The sequence below is a fragment of the Hypanus sabinus genome, chromosome 5 (assembly GCF_030144855.1).
Source record: "Hypanus sabinus isolate sHypSab1 chromosome 5, sHypSab1.hap1, whole genome shotgun sequence".
NCBI classification, from domain to species: Eukaryota; Metazoa; Chordata; class Chondrichthyes; order Myliobatiformes; family Dasyatidae; genus Hypanus; species Hypanus sabinus.
The window spans coordinates 55055694-55077568 of record NC_082710.1 but is presented as its reverse complement, the minus strand read 5'-3'; the positions used below and the strand labels follow the sequence as shown (position 1 = coordinate 55077568).

Below are 21875 nucleotides of genomic sequence, written 5' to 3'. Positions count from 1 at the left end.
ATATAACCATATAACAATCACAGCACGGAAACAGGCCATCTCGGCCCTCCTAGTCTGTGCCGAACTCTTAATCTCACCTAGTCCCACCTACCCGCACTCAGCCCATAACCCTCCACTCCTTTCCTGTCCAGATACCTATCCAATTTTACCTTAAATGACACAACTGAACTGGCCTCTACTACTTCTACAGGAAGTAGAACTTCTACAGGAAGTAGAACTTCTACAGGAATCATCTACATGATTGGCTGATGAGATATTTGCATTAACGAGTTGTGTATCTTGATGCCTAAGCTTGCCTGATGTGATTTACAAGTGGTCCTGTAAATGAGCAAGTACTTTTCCCATCTGACATGAGTTGATTAATATGCAAATTAGGACTGTAGGTTAATTTTTTCATTTTCATTATGGTTCTCAAAAAAAATCCCAAATATTCTCAGAAGAGTTTATCTACCCAGTTCTATTACAGCACCATCTCTTGACATCAGAACCAGAATTATTATCTCTGACATGTGAAATTATTTGTTTTGCAGCAGTACAGTTCAATACATAAAGTATACTATAAATTATGATAAGAAATATATAAATTAAGTAAGTAGTGCAAAAAGGGAGTAAAAACAATGAGGTGGTGTTCCAGAGTTCATTGTCAGTTCTGAAATCTGATGGTGGAAAGAATGGAGCTGTTCTGAGATGTTGAGTGTGTGTCTTCAAGCTCCTGTGAATCATGAATATAATCATCTTCTGTATCCTGCTTTACCAAAAAAAGATACATTTTAATTGCATGCTTACTTTGTTCAGTGTTCGTGTATTATTTTGCTTAAAGATGCTTAACGATATCACCTGAGATAGGAGAAGGAAACTATTTCTCCGTAGTTCTCATAAATTACGCTTTTATTGTCAGTAGTTGATACGTTTTTCCTTAAAATTTAAGTACTTTTAAAGGTTCTTATTAAAAGAACAGATATACCTTTCCGTCGTGACTGCAGTCTGGTCTCAGTACTTGAGGAGAGATATACTGGCTTTGGAGGTGGTACAGGGGAGGTTCACCAGGTTGATTCCAGAGATGAGGAGAGGTTGTGTTGCCTGTACTCGCTGGAATTCAAAAGAATGAGAGGAGATCTTATGGAAACATAAAATCATGAGTGGGATAGATAAGATAGAGGCAAGAAACTTGTTTCCATTGGTAGGTGAGGCTAGAACTGGGGGGTATAGCCTCAAGATTCAGGGGTGATGATTTAAGATGGAAATGATGCTTTTCCCAGAGAGTGGTGAATCTGTGGAATTCTCTGCCCAGTGAAGTAATGGAGGCTATCTCAGTAAATATATTTAAGACAAGGTTGCATAGATTTTTGCATAGTAGGGGAATTAAGGGTTATGGGGGAAAAGCAGGTAGGTGGAGATGAGTCCATGGCTAGGTCAGTAATGATCTCATTGAATGATGGAGCAGGCTTGACAGGCCAGACAGCCGAATCCTACTCCTATTTCTTATGTTCTTACGTTCTTATGATGTTTGCAACACCAGGGTGGATGTTGTCTGATGTCGGTTCTTTTAATATTGGATAGCCATTCCATTTGAGGTACTTTCTCTAGGTACAACTGCTCACATTTCCATCCATGTTTCAGTCTGTTTCTCAGTCCCAGACATGATCCACCACTGGCTTCTGGCAATACTTCCTGACTGCACTCCAGTTCCCAATTCCAGTCTCCAGTTTCTGATTGCAACTCTGACAACTCAAACCAAAATGTTCAATTGAAGGCCTAATCATTGATTTGCGCAAAATTACAATTTAGATAGGGCTTTAGCAATTATGTTACCTTCAAGAATGTTGTTATTGCCCTCTTTCAATCAAGTGATGGATCCAGAGAGTATTTAGGTCAGTCCTGGGAAACTACATGAAAGGGCTTATTGTGCATTACCTGACAACCATGAGAGCTCATGGAGAGGACTTCTTGGCCACTAATCAATGGGTGACAAAAATGCAGACCTTTCTGTAATAATGAAAATTCCTTTGCAATGAATGTATCATCCAGCATGACAGGAATGAATATTTGGCATGAATTACTTCAGTTCTTTATTGCGATGTCTTATAATGTAGACATGGGCATAATGATTCAATGTGCATTATAGCCATGAGAAGGTATTCAAAGGAGATGATAATTGACAGTAAATTAATATTCATGAAAACTTATTGGTATCAGTTCTATATTTCCATCATTGTCCCAGCTGTAACAAACCCCTATTCTCTGACTTTTGATCAAAAAGTAAATACGTTTGTTTTACTTGGGATTTCTTCTGCCTTCAATTTACAGACAAAGTTATGATATTCACATTATGGCAATGGTAGAACAAACAGGGTTCAAATCTGGGAACCTGCTAGACTTAAAGAATCCTTTCTTCAGGTAAGCCATTATTTTCCGTTCCTTTATAAATTGCTATAATCCAAAGTTACAGTTTTCATTCGATGAACATTGGAGTGTAGTTTTACTGCACTATAAAACACAGTTCACTTCTTGAACTTATTAGATGCACACAACGATGATGTGGGAAGAAAAATTGGTTCTTAATACAAGACTTTTGAATTCTAATGAATCAATGATTAAAGGTCTTCAGATTCTAAGATAATTAGTCCAGTGTAAATTCAAACATACAAGAATAACATCCTTATACAACTGGGAAAGAATAATGAGTGATATTATTTGGTTCTGTTGCACTTTTCCTCAGGAGTCTGTAAAGGAGTTGACGACATTTAGAACCGTTGAAGGGTCTTCAATCTGAATTAACTCTGTTTCTTTTCCCACAGAAATAGCCTGACCTGAATATTTCCAGCACTTTGTTTTTTTAGATTTCCAGCATCTGCAGTTTTTTTTTTGTTGTTGAAGATATTAATGTATAAAATTAGACTAAAATATATTGAAGGATTAAAGGAAATGTATTGAATCCATTGAAGGAATATGGAATTGGTAGAAAAAAGCTGTAACAGATGGCATTTAATTGTGAGACGCATGAAGTTATCCACTTAAAATAAAAGTCAAAGTCAAATTGGAATGTTTCTTTAATGTTCAAATATAGAAACTGAGGAGCAAAGAGCTTTAAATATTTTGCTGAATTGAATTAGATTTACCTCATCATCTATACTTCCCACCCATTTTCTTCATCTGGCCAGATGAGGAAAGCCCAACATGCTGACCCTCCTAACCAATCAAATAAGAGTGATCAGGGAGAGCCTGATGCATCATGGGAAATTCAACGGGAAATATCGCTTAAAAGTTTTTTTTTGCTTAAGCATAGATTAACACCATAAGCTACTGCAGGTGATGAACAAGAGTGAGAACACACTTGAGACTTTGTCAAACAAATAAGATTTCTTGAGCTGAACAGAAGCAAAGCAAACATGTCAAACATCAGTCAGAAAGAATGCAATTTCAAATGAAATGAGCACATTCTTTTCCTTAGCTTGACTAACAAGTTGTGCTTGTGTATAAGGTAGGAACTCAGAAAGGATCGGCTTTGATTAGTGATAAAAGAGTTCGTGTATATGGTCTTTGCCTGAGAAGAGCTAAGTCTGAGTTAATATGTAGAGGCATCTGAATTGAATGTGATACAGACCTCGCAAATTGAAATAATCCAGACATATTTGACACAAAAACAAACATTTCCTTGAGTTCAAATTCAAAACCAAATAATTCAAAAATTGATTCAACACCAAAACGTAAGTAAGTCAGAAAGGCATTGAAACCCTGTACTGGATTAGATTTCTTGATGAGAATTCAAAAGGCTGCTTTAAAAAGGAGCAGTAACCAAAATCTTTCTGATCTTTTTTGTCCATTTACACTCAAGTTATATCTGAAGAGTCATGTAATATCCTTGATTTTTATCAACATAAAAATGCCATAATCAGTTTGGAGCAAAAAACTAAAATCTCAATATGTGAATAGTTTGTGTGTTGCTTTAAAAATAAACAGGAGTCGGTGCTGTATCTCAATGCATTCATGTTACATGACCTGAAATTATTATAAATACATAAAGAGAAAAATTAAGGGTATTAAAGACTAAAACAAATCTTAAATATAGAGGTGAAAAATATGACTCTGGATCTGTTTGATTTTGTGTCTGTCTGCAAAATAGGGAATCAGTACTGAATATTAATATTGAAGGGGAAGACTGAAAAGATGGCAGAGTACAAAGAACTATTTAAGCAAATGTGAAAAGTATTCCTTGGAAATTTCAGTGCCTGTCTTAAGTGTAGGGGTTCTGCAGTATATGTTAGATCCCTTGTATTTTGTGATGACTGTCACTAATTTTAACTTAAAAAAATTATAGATAACAAATTTGGTCATCAGAATAAGTGAGGGAAAAAAATTAAAAGTGAGCACTACAAGGATTTAAGGAAAGCAGCATCCATCACCAAGGATCCCCAGCATCTAGGCCCTGCTCTCTTCTCATTGCTGCCATCGGGAAGGGGGTTTAGGAGTCATAGGTCCCACACTACTAAGTTCAGGAACAGTTATTACTCTTCAACCATCAGGCTCCTGAACCAGAGGGGATAACTTCACTCACACCAACACTAAACTGATTCCACAACCTTTGGACTCACTTTCAAGGACTCTACCACAAATGTTATCAATGGTGCTCCTGTAAAAATTGGTTAAAATATGGGAGGTGGGGCAGAGCCTCACTCACCTCATTCTTCTCAAGAAGTGGAGACACCGTTGAGCTTTCTTGACTAAAGAGATGGTATCAAGAGACCAGGTGAGATTGTCCATTATGTGCATTCCAAGAAACTTGGATCTCCTAGGTTTCTCCACAGGGCAGCCATTTATGTGCAGTGAGAGGTGATCAGCCTGCTTATTCCTAATGTCCACAATCATCTCTTTGGTCTTGTCCACATTGAGAGGCAAGTTGTGCTCGTGCTATTCTACCAGCCGCTCTACATCTTCTCTCTATGCCGTCTCATCGTCGTTGCGGCAAAATGTAGAAACCAGGTAAATACTGCTTAGTCCTTAGATGTAAATGTTTGAGTTCTTTTTTTTTTTAATTTTCCTTTTTTTTTTAGTTTTTACGAATGATGAGTTATGGAAAAGCTCAGTTGAAACCGACACCAGCATTTCTTCTGAACAAGATACTCAGGTGATTGCAATAGAACAAAATCAAGTTGCAACTTGAACCAGCTTTTTTAAGATGATGCTTCCGAACTGCAGCATCTGTTCACTAGAATACTTTTATCAATCTGTATTAATGAACAAAGCACATGTGTGAACACAAGAGTTAACTTGCTAGCACTTGTGCAGAGTATCAGATGTAGCCCAAGAGTTTGAATTAACAAAGGGCAGCTAGATATACATCTGTTGTCAGCTGCAAGGCAATAAAATAATAAATTTGTAGTCTGTTTAATATATGTATGTGAAAAGTATTACTGTGTACATGTAAGATATTATTATTAAGTCAGATACAATCAAGGATATTGTGTAAATAAGACAGTTATATAGCAATTTAGTTAACTTGCAACTTTAAGAGATAAATTACAAGAAACAGTTTCAATATTTACCAAAATGAAAACAATCGATAAGTATGGCTTATTTATAACTTTAGCATTCTATATATCAAATATATTTTTAGTGACGTCTTGGCATTTGTGCTCTATGACCTGCAACAATTATTAAATATTTTCACTGATTAAATTGCAATTTGTCCATGCTTGGGCCTATAGCATTGTTTTACCCAATATCTTGAGTTTGGGTTAGATATAATTAAATACAATTTACCACATTCCACTGTTCCACAAATGAACCGAAAAGAATGATGCCCTAATTCAGAAACTGTTGATTGCATTTTCCACCTATCACCTGGGCAGTATTTGCAAACAAAGTTTAGTTCGAACAATGTATGGCTGGTTTAATCATAACCTGCTGATGTCATGGCCAAGAGAGCTCACCAATGCCTCTATTTCCTCAGGAAGCTAAAGAAGCTTGGCATGACCCATTGAGCCTTGTCACCTTTTATTGATGCACCATGCAAAGCAGCCGATCTTGGTATGGTAACTGCTCTGCCCATGACCACAAAAATCTTCAGACACTTGTGAACACAGTTCAGCACATCACAGAAACCAGATTCCCATCGATCGACTCTGTCTAGACTTCTTACTGCCTCAGTAAAGCAGCCAGCACAATCAAAGACCGACCCACCCTGGACGTTCTCTTTTCTCCCCTCTCCCATTGGCAGAAAATATAAAATCCTGAAAGCACATACCACATGGCTCAAGGACTGCTTCAAACACACTGTTGTCAGACTTTTGAACAGTAAAGTGGGCTCTTGACCTGACAACCTACCCTGTTATCATCTTGCATCTGTATAGAATTATAGTTTTATTTATTATTATTTCAGAGGTTGTTTAAAAGTTACCAGATCTCCCTCTTCAAAAGAAAACCAAAATTGTTGGTGGCCGTTTGTATGATCACACACATGAAAGAAATAGGGTGGTATGTCTTTGTTTCTTTTCAATTTCCTAACAATATCTCAACACTCTGCAGATTCAAACCTTTTCCAAGCCACAAAACATCTGTTCCCAAAATGATCTAAGCTAAATGCCAGTTATGAAACTGCATTAAACAACTCCACCCATCTCCAAGGAGGGAGTCAAAAGCGTTGCCACACTTCCCTTACCAAGGGCTTTCTGCCTTGTTTTTTTTCTTTGAAAGGATGTGAGTTTCCCAGAATATACAAGTATTTTTCATGCAAACCACCTACACTCCAAAACCAAATGCATCTCTGGAACTTTGTGTTCCACTCACATCACTTATTCAGATGTAGTAAAATGAATTTTAGAGCTGAAAATTGAATTCATGCAATAGACATGGACACATTCTTGTAGTTTGTATGATGGAATATCTGTGTTAAGGACAGTCTAATCAGCAATGCACTTCCTTCAGTGAGTGGGCAGGAGTCACTGCTCATTGGATAGTATTAGGTTATGTCAGAACTGGAAAATGTTAATATACCGGTGTAGCAGCTAATAGGATGCAAATGAAGAATGGCCTTGGGCTGTGTGAAGATTGTTTTATTTTCTGTCAAATTTACTTGACAATTGCATCTTTGACATTAACGATGTATCCTTCCATTGTCTCAGAACGTTAGCACTGTCAAGGGCAGTCTTGTACTCCATACCACGCTTTTGCCGTTGTTTCTGCATCACAGAGTATGCCTCACAATCCTTGGAAATATTGTACAAACTCCACCCCCAAGAAGGATGAAAACAAACTTTGACATGCTCCACACTTAGCTAAAAGTAAATATTTTTAAATGCATGGAACAATTTTTTTAAAAATCCATAATCATATTGCCACACTTAATAAACCAGGAAAAATACTTGTACTTCATTGCAACCGATCTCCAAGGTAATGAATGCTTGAGTACTCCATAGATTCCTTTACATAGAGCTGGTTAGCACAGGCTGGAGAACAAGCAGAGAGAATTATGAAAGGCCAACCTTATATCAGCAACGGGAATAATAATGATTCCCTAAAAGTGGATAATGTTTTAAGTTGAATTTCTTTTGTGATTTGTTACAAAACTAGATTTAACTCAGTGTGATATCCAGGTATGCATACCCTTCAGAGTTTTGTGAATGAATTTATCACATCATTCTATGATCTTAAATTTCTCAATATCTGCTGTGATAATTTTTTGTCATGCATTGTAATTTAGTTGCCTCTATCACTGGCCCATTATCGACAGATTGATTTTCAGGCACATCACAATTTATATCTCTAATTACTTTTGTGTGGCTAACGGTGTGGTAGGGACAATGATTTCTATTTTAAAGCAAACATGATTTCGAAGAACTGCAGTTGGTATCATCTGGAGATGGGAATTTTAAAATAAAAGAACATAAACAGAAAAAGAGTTGGCCTTCAGCCCCTTATATCTACTTTACCATTCGATTATATCATGGTTGATTTCATTTATTTAGTGCTAGAGTGTGGAGTAGGCCCTTCTGGCCATTCAAGCAACCCCACAAGCTCAATTAACCCAAATCTAATCACAGGACAATTTACAAGGTCGAATTAACCAACCTAGTACACCTTTGGACTATGGGAAGAAACTGGAGAACCCGCAGAACACCCACACATTCCACAGGGAGGACGTACCCGAGAGTCCTTACAGAACAGCGCCAGAATTGAACTCCAAATTCCGGAACACTGCAAGATGCAATAGTGTGGAGCTAACTGCTAATTGGCACCCAAGACATCTTTTACCTCTGCATCGCTTTATTTTACACAAACCCCATATTCCATGATTTCTTTAACTTCCAGAAATCCATCGATCCATCTTGAAAGTGCTTAATGACTAAGCCTCACAAGCATCTTTGAAAGAGAACCTCAAAGATTCGGAAAACTCTGGTGAAGAAGTTTCTTCTCATCTCAGTCTTCAATAACACTGTATCCTGAAACTGTAATCCCTGATTTCGGAAACACAGGCCATAAACATCATCTTTGCATTTCCCTTTCATGACCCTGAATAATGCTGTAAGGTTTAGGTCTGCCCTGCATAATCTCTCCACATTCGCAGTCCTACAATAGCAAGTACATGCTTTCATTGTTAGGGAGACTGGATCTGTACATAGTATTACAGATGCAGACCCAAATGATTTTTTTTAAATTACGTTGACATTTTTACCCTTGTACCCAAATCTTCTTCCAAGAAAGAAGATATTCTTTCCCTTCCTGCTTACTGCATGCAGATTAAGTTTAAATAATAGTGTACAGTGATGCGCAAATCCTCTGAACACCAACACCTTTCAACTTTTTGCAATTCAAACAATACTCCGGTTTTCTACTTTTTTTGTCAAAGTAATCGCTCTCACATTGTTGCTTATTTCATCTACATTTCTTTGCCCTTTCATAGCATATCTATGCCCTCCTGAGATCTCTTGGCATCATCCTCACAACTTCCAGTGCTACCTAGCATTGTACTTTGTTTCATCTAAATCATTGATAGAGATTGTGAATAATTGGGGCCCTTGGAATATGTTTGTGGCATTCTATTATCCACGACATTCAAACATAACCCATTTATTCTCTTTGTTAACCCAACCTTCAATCCAGTATTTCAACCCTCACCTCATGTGCTCCAACATTTTTAATTACCTTATTTTGCATCTTAGAGAAGGCCTTAAATTCTAAAAGTACCACATGAAATGCTTTTCCCCGATTCTTTTATTTACAATCTCAAAAATCTCTTGTGATACCTTTTTCCCCTCTTTCATGACTTCATATTGACTCGACCCAATCATAACATTATTTTCTGCCCAGTTACTACTTACTTAATAATAGATTCCAGAATTTTCCCCACTTTGATGATGGGCTAAGTGGTCTTGTTATGTCCTTCTGGTGTGATTTGTTTATCTCTAATTACTAGATCTCATTGCTTAATTGTAAATTCACAGCTGTTGTTGATTACTCATTATTAAGCAATTAGCTTCATCATCAGGTTGGCCATTTCATATCATTTGTATCTGGGCTAAGAGGTCTGCTGTTCTCCATTTTATTTATCCCTCCTTTCTGAGGTAATGGGTTTAAGACCAGAAGATATAGGAGCAGAAGCAGGCCATTTGGCCCATCGGGTCTGCTCTGCTATTCAATCATGGGCTGATCCAATTCTTCCAGTCATCCCCAATCCCCTGCCTCCCCATACCCTTTGATACCCTGGCTGATCAAGAACCTATATATTTCTGCCTTAAATGCACCCAATGACTTGGCCTCTACAGCTGCATGTGGCAACAGGTTCCACAGATTTACCACCCTCTGACTAAAGTAATTTCTCCACATCTCTGTTCTAAATGGACATTCTTCAATCCTGAAGTTGTGCCCTCTTGTCCTAGACTCTCCCACCATGGGAAATATCTTTGCCATATCTAATCTGTTCAGGCCTTTTAATATTTGGAATGTTTCTATGAGATCCCCCCCTCATTCTACAGAACTCCAGGTAATACAGTCCAGGAGCTGTCAATTTGTCCTCATACAGTAACCCTTTCATTCCTGGAATCATTCTCATGATTCTTCTCTGAACCCTCTCTAATGTCAGTATATCCTTTAGAAACATAGAAATCCTACAGCACAATACAGGCCCTTCAGCCCACAAAGTTGTGAACATGAAATTACAACACTTACCCATAGCCCTCTATTTTTCTAAGCTCCATGTACCTATCCAAAAAAAAAAGACCCTATCATACCTGCATCCACCAGCATTGCCGGCAGCCCATTCCACACACTCACCACTCTCTGAGTTAAAATACTTACCCCTGACATCTCCTCTGTACCTACTCCCCAGCACCTTAAACCTGTGTCCTCTGTGGCAACCATTTCAGCTCTGGGAAAAAGCCTCTGACTATCCACACGATCAATGCCTCTCATCATCTTATTCATCTCTATCAAGTCACCTCACATCCTCCGTTGCTCCAAAGAGAAAAGGCCAAGTTCACTCAACCTGTTCTCATAAGGCATGCTCCCCAATCCAGGTAACATCCTTGTAAATCTCCTCTGCACCCTTTCTATAGTTTCCACATCCTTCCTGTAGTGAGGTGACCGGAACTGAGCACAGCACTCCAAGTGGTGTCTGACCAGGGTCCTATATAGCTGCAACATTACCTCTTAGCTCCTAAATTCAATTCCATGATTGATGAAGGCCAATACACCATACACCTTCTTAAACACAGAGTCAACCTGCATAGCTGCTTTGAGCATCCTATGGACTCGGACCCCAAGATCCCTCTGATCCACCACACTGCCAAGAGTCTTACCATTAACGCTATATTCTGCCATCATAATTGACCTACCAAAATGGACCACTTCACACTTATCTGGGTTGAACTCCATCTGCCACTTCTCAGACCAGTTTTGCATCCTGTCAATGTCCCGTTGTAACCTCTGACAGCTTTCCACACTATCCACAACACCACCAACCTTTGTGTTATCAGCAAACTTACTAACTCATCCCTCCACTTCCTCATCCAGGTCATTTATAAAAATCACGAAGATTGAGGGTCCCAGAATAGATCCCTGAGGCGCACCAGTGGTCATCGATCTCCATGCAGAATATGACTTGTCTACAACCACTCTTTGCCTTCTATAGCCAAGCCAGTTCTGGATCCACAAAGCAATGTCCCCTTACTTTCTCAATAAGCCTTGTATGAGGTACCTTATCAAATGCCTTGCTGAAATCCATATACACTACATATACTGCTCTTCCTTCATCGATGTGTTTAGTCACATCCTCAGAAAATCCAATCAGGCTTGTAAGGCATGACCTGCCCTTGATAAAGCCATGCTGACTACTCCTAATCATACCTCTCCAAGTGTTCATAAATCCTGCCTCTCAGGATCTTCTCCATCAACTTACCAACCATTGAAGTAAGACTCACTGGTCTATGATTTTCTGGGCTATCTACTCCCTTTCTTGAACAAAGGAACAACATCTGCAACCCCCCAATCCTCCGGAAACTCTCCCATCCCCTTTCCAAACCAAGGAGCCCAAAACTGCACACAATACTCTGTGTGGTCTCATGAGTGCCTTATAGAGCCTCAACATCACATCCCTGCTCTTGTATTCTATACCTCTAGAAGTGAATGCCAACATTGCATTCGCCTTCTTCACCACTGACTCAACCTGGAGATTAACCTTTTGGGTATCCTGCACAATGACTCCCAAGTCCCTTTGCATCTCTGCATTTTGAATTCTCTTCCCATCTACATAATAGTCTGCCCGTTTATTTCTTCTACCAAAGTGCATGACCATACACTTTCCAACATTGTATTTTATTTGCCACTTCTTTGCCCATTCCCCTAAACTATCTAAGTCTCTCTGAGGGCTCTCTGTTTCCACAACGCTACCCACTCCTCTACCTATCTTTGTATCATCAGCAAATTTAGCCACAAATCCATTAATCCCATTGTCCAAATCATGGACATACATCATAAAAAGCAGCAGTCCCAACACTGACCCCTGTGGAATTCCACTGGTAACCGGCAGCCAGCCAGAATAGGATCCCTTTATTTCCACTCTCTGTTTTCTGCTGACCAGCCAATGCTCCACCCATGCTAGTAACTTCCCTGTAATTTCATGGGCTTTTATCTTGCTAAGCAGCCTCATGTGCGGCACCTTGTCAAAGGCCTTCTGAAAATCCAAGTACACCACATCTACTGCATCTTCTTTGTCTACCCTGCCTGTAATTTCCTTAAAAAACTGCAGTAGCTTAGTCAGGCAGGATTTTCCTTTCAGGAGACCATGCTGGCTTTGGCCTATCATGTCATGTGCCTCCAGGTACTCCTCATGCCTAACAATCGATTCTAACAACTTCCCAATCACTGATGTCAGGCTAACAGGTCTATAGTTTCCTTTCTGCTACCTCCCATCCTTCTTAAGTAGCAGAGTAACATTTGCAATTTTTCAGACATCTGGTACAAAGCCAGAATCTATTAATTCTTGAAAGATCATTGTTAATGCCTCCGCAATCTCTCCAGCTACTTCCTTCAGAACCCCAGGGTATATTCCATCAGGTCCAGGAGATTTATCCATCCTCAGACCATTAAGCTTCCTCAGCACCTTCTCAGTCGTAATTTTCACTGCATATACTTCACTTCCCTGACACTCTTCAATGTCCGGTATACTGAAAATGTCTTCCACTGTGAAGACTAATGCAAAATATGCATTCATTTCCTCGGCCATCTCTGTGTCTCTCATTACAATATCTCCAGCATCATTTTCTGTTGGTCCTCTATCTACCCTCAACTCTCTTTTACCATTTATATACTTAAAAAAGATGCCAGTCTATTCTAGAATCTGTCAGTTTTTTAAGATTGTATTTAGTGTATCTAGATGGCCAATTTTTTTTCAAACCTTTGTCCTGAGTATTTATAAGCCTTCAGTCCCATTAATTTTTCTAACTTTTTTTTAAACTAATGCAGGTTTCCTTTAGCTCCGTGCTGCTGCTGGACCTTTGGCTTACAGCTTCCAGGTTTGAAAGAACGATAGAGTCAAGTACTGTCTAGGAAATTTAAGAAGTGTCCAGATGAGCACTTGATTCACCCAATCATAGAAGGCGAAGAACCAAGTGCTGGTAAATGGGATTGGTTTGGATGGGTTCTTCAGGATAGCAATGGAAAGCATGGGCTGAAAACACTGATTCTTTATGACTCTGAGGTTTTCTGTGGCTTCCATAAAGACAGATACAAAATACTGCAATTATCTCCCATTTATTTTCCATCACAATTTCTCCCATTTCTGTACACGCACATTAATTTTCACTAATCTCATTCCTTGTATGTAACTATATTCATCTGGTTCAATACAAGCTAATTAAAAGCATATTCTGAAGAACTCAGAAAATGCAAAATGATGAAGCCTGCTATTCTAATTCTCGTATAACAAGAAACTGAGAAGAACAGAAGACCATTACAACAATCTCAGACTACGCATTGTTCATTCCCTGGCAGGCATCTTCATTGAGATAACATTTTCAAGGTCGAGGATGACCAGAAACCAAAAGCAGAAAATGTCGGAAATATTCAACAGGTCAAGTGTCATATGTGGTGAGAGAAACTGAGTTGATGTTTCAAGTTGAAGATATTTTGTCAGAATTAAAGGAAATATGAAATCACTGGGAAAGGAGGGTGAAAAGGGAGAATATAGGAAGGTCTGTGTTGGGGTGGAGACCATGTCAGATTAAATGATGGTGAAGAGGTAGACTGAAAGGGGAAAATCAAGGCCAGTGAATGACAACATTTATGCCTTAGGGACATGTAAATAAGAAAAATTGAACAAAATCTGATATTTTCAGAAGACGAGCAAATGAATGCTTTAAATTGATATGCTAAATCATTGAATTGAATGTTGACTGTGGAAGACTATAATGATATATTGATATTAAAAAATAAATAAGATTATTGGAAACTGTGAGCTTTAATCTTTCAATAGGGTAAACTTTCAATACAGTATTGGGTGTGTGAGAGGATTAAGGGAAATATACAATTTTGTTTTCAGCCTGTTTATATTACTCATTCTCTACAATTCCCATATCAAGCATTTCAAAATCTGCACTATTAAATAACATCAGCATTTTAAAACCTATTTTCTGCAATAATTTAAAACACTATGCGAAACATGGATAACCAACAACCTAGATGTATCCACTAAAGCAGTAGCCGTGATTGTTGTATGAGTTGATGGGGACCAGCCAGGGAAACTTATCCAAGTGGTGGTTGCACCCAAATTTTGCTCAGTTGAGATATCCTCCTTTTGTGACAACCAGCCCGACTCGAAACAACTGAGCTACTGAGTCTGGAATTTCGCCCTCTCCTGTTTGCTGCTACAACTACAATGATCAGTTCTGCACATCCTGGGCTTGCTGTCACATGGGACCTGTTTCCTACGGTAATTAAATTCTTTGACCAAGATGTTAAGGTGACCATCAGGCAACACCTTGTGTTTTGCTCATAACTCTACAATAATCGAGAACTTCCTGTAGTGGTTCTTTTAGCGATTAGTTTTTCAACAAGTTACAACTAATAAGCAGGTTTTATTGATTAAGTTATTAACTGCGTACATCTTGGCAAAACCAACATATATTGGCCATCTATACCCGTCTTGTCAATTCAGAGACAATTAACTCAGCTGCATAAATGGCTCCACAATCAAGAGCAGGCTTTTCTAAAGCACCATGAATGCACCAGATCGACTTTTAAGACAATCCCATAGTTCCAAAATCACAATTATTGATATAGGATTTGAATTTCTGAAACTCGATGCACACAAACCTATTTGACCTATGTACATGAAGTGGAATTAATGAAATTTGCAATTCAAGTATCTACAGAGAATCATACAATCTTTATGGCACTGAAGAAGGCTATTTTGCCCTGAAAAGCTGTGCTGGCTCAGTGGAGCAAATTTGTCAGACATATTAAGCTATTTTTCCCTCCCCCACAAGCTTCTTTCAAACACCTATCCCATTCACTGTTGAAAGCTGTGATTAATTCTGTTTCCTCTGCCCTTAAAGACATTGACAATGCTGTACACAGAATCTTGCATCCCCTTTGCACCTTTTGCCCAAAGTTTCAAGTCTGTGGTAAATAAAAACTTAAAATGGTAAACACATTTGGCAATCAAGCAGTGTCTATGGATAAAAAGAGTTAATATTTTAGGTCACAGATCTTTCTTCGGAAGTGAGAAGACAAGTTACTGCAATGGCGGAGGTAGGAAAGGAACGTTAAGGTAGCCTAGATCCTCTAAATGCTAGTAAGTTATCAGGCATTTTGGAAAGCGATAAAAGGAATGTAAAAAATAAATTCTAAATGCATATCAGGGCTGTTGCTCAAACTTGAAATTGAAAACTGACAATGTCTAGAAGATCGGCTAGTGTCTGTGGAGAAAGAAGAAAAGTGAATTGTTGTTACAAATAGATAACCTTAGAACAGAACTGGCTATTTCTGATATCATCAGGTAAAGCAGGTTATCTGAAATTATTGAATGCAATATGCAGCCCTGAAGTATGCTATATAACCAGCAGAGGTCGAGGTATTTTGTTGGGATGGTATACACAGATAGGTTTATGGCCCCTGGCTTTAAACCTGCCCTATTTGGCTGATATATTAAATCAAATTTTGCCTGGAATTTCATTGCTCCAAAGAACTTCAGCTTCCCCAGCTGAACCTAGCACACATCTCTGAATCAGCTCCTTATGCAGTACATTACCATATCAGCGCTTGCTTCATTGGCTAGTACAATTTCTAGCTCACATTAAGAGTTATGCAAGTGATGTCAAGGTTTGATTATATTTAATGTAATTATTTCTTGTGTTATCGTATGTTTATTGTCTCTCAAGAGACACAGTCTTTTCAAGTAGCTACATTTATTGTTATGGTACTGATAAAACATGTGTATATTCAATTGAATCAACACCGGAAACAAGGGGGTGCTGTTGTGTGGCAGACTCACCTCTAACTTGCTGAGGCCTGGCGGCAGCTCTCAGACACGTCCTCTTACTTAACCCTTGAAAAGGACCCCACTCCAGACCATCAGAAAATTGTCTCAGTACCATCACTAACCTCATCAACACCCGAGACCTCTCATCCACTGCCACCAAACTCCAGTTCCTTCATCCCACACTGCTCGTTTCTACCTTCTGCTCAAGATCCACAATCTGACTGTCCAGATAGGCCTATGTCTCTGTTGCTCTTGCCCTAGCGAACTCGTGTTTGCAAACCTCAACTCCACTCTATCCCCCTTGGTTCAGTCCCTTCCCACCTACATCCACAACAATGCACATGATCTCCTCAAAAATTTCCTGCCACTAACTGCCTCATTTTCACCATGGATGTCCAGTCTCCACTTCTATCCCCCATCAAGAAGGTCTTGAAGCTTCCACTTCTTTCTCAACATAAGTCCCAACCACCCTCCTCCGTCTGACAGATCTGCTGCTCACCCTCAACAATTTCTGCTTGGGTTCCTCCCACTTTCTCCAAACTCAAGGGGTAGCCATGGGCGCCTGCAAGGGCCCCCATTATGCCTGCCTTTTCGTTGTCTATGAGAATAGTCCATATTCCCAGCCTTCCCTGATAATGCTGACCAACTCATCCTGCACATCATTAACGGTTGTATTGGTGTTTCTTCATGCACCCATGCTGAGCTCATTAATTTCATCAATTTTGCCTCTAACTTCCATGCTGCCCTTAAATTCTTTTGGTCCTTTTCTGACACCTCTCTCCACTTTCTCTATCTGTCTCCACCTCTGGAGACACACTGTCTACCAATGCCCTTTATAACCTACCAATTCCTGCTGCTATTATGACAATACCTCTTCCCACCCTGTCTCCTGTAACAATGCGATTCCCTTTTCTCAGTTCCTTTGTCTCCAGCACATCTGTTCCCAGGATGAGGCTTTCCTTTCCAGGACAAAGAGGATGTCCTCCTCCTTCAAGGAGCAGTATTTCCCTTGTTCCACCATCAATGCTGCCCTCACCCGCATCTCCTCCATTTCCTGGACATCAGTACCCAACCCATCTTCCCAGTCATAACAGAGAAAGAGTTCTTCTTATCCTTACCTACCACCCCATGAGCCTCTGCATCCAACACATCACTCCCTACAACTTCTGCCATCTTCAAAGGGATCCTACCACCAAGCACATCTTTACCTCCTCCCCTTCTCTGCTTTCGACAGAGATCACTCCCTCTGTGATTCCCTTGTCTATTTATCCCTTCCCACTAATCTCCCTCCTGGCACTCATCCATGCATGTGACAGAAATGCTACACCTGCCCATTCACCTCCTCCCTCACCTCCACTCAGAGCCCCAAACAGTCCCTCCATGTGAGGCAACACTTCACTTGTAAATCTGTTGGGGCTGACTATTCGATCCGGTTCTCCTGATGCAGCCTTCTCTTCGTGAGTGAGGTGCAGTGTAAATTGGGAACCGCTTTGTCGAGAACATTCCCTCCATCCAACAAAAGCAGAATTTCCCCAATGGCCAACCACTTTAATTCCTATCCCCATTTCCATTCCGATATATTCATCCTTGGCCTCCTCTTCAGCCACGATGAGGCCACTCTCAGGGTGGAGCTGCAACACCTGATATTCCATCTAGGTAGCCTGCAACCAGATGGCATGAACATCAAATTCTCTTGGTAATTTTTTTCCCTCCATTCCCCAAACAACTTTTTACCACTTCTCTTCACCTGCTCCAGTGCCCCTTCTTCCATGGTCCATTCCCCTTTTCTATAAGATTTCTTCTCCAGCCCTTTACCTTTCCCAGCCACCTGATTTCACTTATTACCTTCTAGTCCCAGCTAGTTCTCCTGACCATCCCTCTCTTCCCTCCCCCACCACTTTTTATTCTGGCTTCTTCCTTTCCAGTCCTGAAGAGGGGTTAGGTCCGAAACATCGACTTTTGTTCGGCTCCATCTGCCTGACCTGCTGGGTTCCTTCAGCATTTTGTGGTGTGCTGACCAAGAAAATATTAATAGATTTATGATAAAATCATAATATAGTCCAAAATACTGTAAATGATTAAACATTTTTTTATTTTAGTGTGAAATGTATCAATCCGTAAATTATAAAACAAATCATTTAAAATTCGGTCGTGGTATTTTCCTGATAAACTAATTCACAAGTTTGGGAGTTTGATAGCAAATTGAGAATTGAGCCGGTCACTAAGACTGCGTTACCCGGAGTCACCCGGATATTAAATCCGTTGCACCAACCTTATTTCCTTGAGGCTGCGCCTTCTATCACACAATCTTCGCGGCCAAAGTTATTTTATTTTCAGTTTATTCTTAATGTAATTTAATTTGAATGAAGGGATTTTTTTCTAATATTTCCGACTTTCTGACTGTGTGATTTTCAAGGTAGCGTCGCTCTGCGTGCGGCGAACGCGCTGACGTCAGACGCAGAGCCGGCACGCGGTCCGGAGCGGAGCGGAGCGGGTAAGTGGACCGACCGATGCGTGTTCGGGCTGCGGCCGGTCTCCGGGATGGAGGGTGGGAAGGAGAGCCATGCTGAGCGCGCATTAGGGTTAATGGAGCAGAGCAGACACATGGGTGGCTTTGGGCCGTCCGCCTGTGCTGCGGAGAGGGTCTGCCACTGGTGAGGGGGTTATGAGAGGCGGCCCTCCTGGGTGAGGAAGGGGAATGGGGTCGCCCCCTGGAGCGAGTGGGGAGGGGATTCATTCTCCAGTGTGTGTGGGAGAGGGACGAGGGGAGAGGTTGTCTGGGGTGGTGGTGAAGAATTCAACTCCTGAATTGGGAAGTATATTGGTTACAACTTACTGGGATAGTGATAAAGAAGGTGGAGCGTTTTCTTTTCACAAAATATATTAACATGGAAAAATATCTGCTATTTCATTTCATATATGCAGAAATGTTTTCCAGTCAATCATAATAATCCATTAAGTGTTGGTGGCACATTACGGTGTGTGTGTATAGAATGCATAGACATACTCAACGCCAATCAGTCATCACCAGTTCTACAGTTCAAAGTAAATTTATTGTCAATGTACATGTATGTCACCATGTACAACCCTGAGACTCAATTCCTTGTGGACATACTCAACAAATGTATAGAATAGTAACTATAACAGAATCAGTGAACAATTGCCCCAAGGGCATTCAACCAGAGATCAGAAGACACCAAACTCTGCAAATGCCAAAAGGAGAAACAATAATATAAATAAGCAATAAATATCAAAAACATGAGATGAAGAGTCTGTGGGAACATTTCAATGATGGGGTGAATGAAGTTATCCCCTTTGCTCAAGCCTGGAGGTTGAGGTGCAGTAACTGTTCCTAAACCTAGAAGTGTGGGTCCTGAGGCCCTTGTATCTTCCTGATGTCAGCAGCAAGAAGAGAGCATGACCTGGATGAAGGATGCTCAAATGGAATGTCACATACTACTTGCAATAACAGCCAATATTCTATTTTGCTTTCTAATGACCCCCATTTTATGACTGTTTCAGTAATTGAATTGTGCTCTTAGGAAAAGTGCAACTCACTACTGTCGGCCCTCCTTATCAGTGGGGGATTGGTTCCGGGACCCCTCGCGGATGCTTAAGTCCCTTATGTAACCTGTCTCAATCCGGTGGATCTTAGGACCCAGCGGAACTCCAGACCTTATTTAACCTGTATCAGTGTGGTGGACATTAAGACCCAGCCCCAGAGCTCTGAATGCGTAGTGTTTCTGTTCACGAAAATACTCACGATCACGATTGAAAATAATGTGGAAATAATAAAGCGATCACAAAGAGGTGAAACGCCATCGGTCGTTGGTCATTGGTCAACTATCAGAACAATTTTAAAGGATAAAGTGAGAAAGGCTCTGGTCCGATGAAAGCTACAATTATTACTAAGCAATGCAGTGATTTAATTATTGGGCTTTGGGGTTTTGAGTTTTTGATCCTCACATCAACCTGGCACGGTGGAAAGTGCACTCGGGAGTGATCTGTCCCAAGTCCTGAGAACTTCCATTCCCAGTGCTGAAACATACATTCTTAAGTGTTTTATATGCATTGAAAGGTAAAATATATACTAAGACAAGCGTTTGACTAACTGATGTTAGTCAAACAGGTTACTGAACCTAGTATTGAAACTCAGGAAAAGTCTGAGGTATCTGATTTAGTTGAAAAGGAATACAGTCCTTTTTCCAGTGAAGAAAGGGTTAACCTTGGTACCAGTGGAAAGTGAGAATTCTCAGTTGTTTGTGTTAGAAGGTGAGTTAAAAGTTGGTGAGGAGATGAAAGCTGGTGATGTGAATATTACTGAAGGAGAAGAGTATACCGGTTGTACCTGTTCGGACTTACCTAGAAAGATTTTTTTTCAATCCCGATACACAATAATCCATGCACATCCTCCTGTATACTTTAAATTATCTCTAGATTACTTATAATACCTAATGCAATATTAATGCTATGTAAAATGGTTGTTATACTGCATTGTTTAGGGAATAATGACAAGAAAAAAAAGTCTGTACATGCTTGAACAAGAAGTGCTGGAAGAGCACTTCCGGGTTTTTGTGATCCGCGGTTGGTTGAATTCGCTCGTGGAATACGTGGATAGGGAAGGCTAACTGTACTCAAAAATTTGAGATGTGTAACATACAGGACAGGTGGAAAAGAGTCTTGTATATTTCACATCTCAAATTTTTATGTAGTGGTTTGTCAATTTCCTAAGAGCACAATTCAATTACTGGAACAGCCGTGGTAATTAGAAAGCAAAATAGCTGTTATTGCAAGAAGTTTATGACATCCTGTAGGAGTATCTTTCTGTACAAATTTTGTCACTTTTATTTTGATTCACCAAGTACTTCAAGAGTTGGATATGACATTACTTAAGATTAGCAGACAGAGCCAAGTCCCTCGTTTCCTTGCCCCCTCTAGTTTGAGGACTTGTGAACAGACATCTTAGATCACAGTGCAGCCAAGGTCTTATCTGTGAGGTATCTTCTCTAGTATACTGCATTGAGGGGAGTGGAAGCCACAGCGGTCATGGACAGCTCCTTAAAGAAAACCCTCCCCATCTTTACTGCCACCCACTACCCTCCTGAATTCCTTTTATACAACCTTTCTTCCAATGATCCTGACATCTCTACTTCCTAAATCCTTTCCCCAATCCTTGTGCTTTAGAGAAAATGCCATGTTGCGGAGTGCAGTGCTCAGACTGGAAAAGACATGGTAAAGGAGGAAGTGTGACCATCAACACAGTGTCATCATAACCAAGCGCTATTGATACACGCTAATGAATGGCTAAAAATAAAAATTGGCAAAGCTTGTCATTTCATTTGTATGTTCTTGTATATTCCAAGTGTAATGTTATCAAATATTATATAATGGCAGTGGGTTACTTTGGCAGTAATATGGCAGAAAAGACATCATATGGGAACACACCTCCACTTACAGCATGAGATTTGGTAGGAAAATAGCAAAATTTGAAACTGTCTAAGAATGCAACTCCTCTGTAACGTAGGGATCACTTGTTCTTGCCAGGAGATCCCTTCATACTATAATATGGTCTCTCTCCATTTGACCAATATTACACTGTTCTATAATTTTGAAGTCAACCTCATTTTTTTTCCTTTGTGTACTTCCATTTGCTCACTCATTTATCTATATGATATGTGGCCGATTATAATGCATCACTGATCCTTGTGCATTCCACAAGTTAAAGCTAGCCATCCTGAAAATGATGCATCTATCCTGACCCTCTCCTGTTGTTTAGCCAATTCTTTTAACTTGCTAATGTGTTACCACATTCTGCCGCCAACATCATGAAATTGAGTATCCAGTATCTGGAGCCTTTCCATTATCTGGAAAGTAAGGAGCGTGATGAAACACTCTCCCTTGT

General features: G+C 39.9%; 2 protein-coding genes across 5 annotated transcripts in view; both read left to right on the top strand.

Annotated features, from left to right (window-relative positions):
• Positions 1 to 5690, top strand: part of carm1l (coactivator-associated arginine methyltransferase 1, like) — a 68444-nt gene extending 62754 nt beyond the window's left edge. The window contains exons 12-13 of one of the 3 annotated variants that reach the window (XM_059969973.1): positions 2308 to 2397; positions 5052 to 5690. In XM_059969973.1, coding sequence (XP_059825956.1) covers positions 2308 to 2397; positions 5052 to 5064 — 103 coding nt within the window. In that variant the 3' untranslated portion in view covers positions 5065 to 5690. The other 2 variants (XM_059969972.1, XM_059969974.1) reach the window with 2 other exon arrangements.
• A 4438-nt stretch (positions 5691 to 10128) lies between these two features.
• The window catches only part of pum3 (pumilio RNA-binding family member 3), a 53195-nt gene continuing 41448 nt past the window's right edge, over positions 10129 to 21875 (top strand). Inside the window, exons 1-2 of one of the 2 annotated variants that reach the window (XM_059969970.1) lie at positions 10129 to 13581; positions 18390 to 18467. The gene's annotated coding sequence lies outside the window, so the exon portion shown is untranslated. Of the gene's footprint in view, positions 13582 to 18122; positions 18468 to 21875 lie in introns of those variants that run through there. The other variant, XM_059969971.1, reaches the window with a different exon arrangement.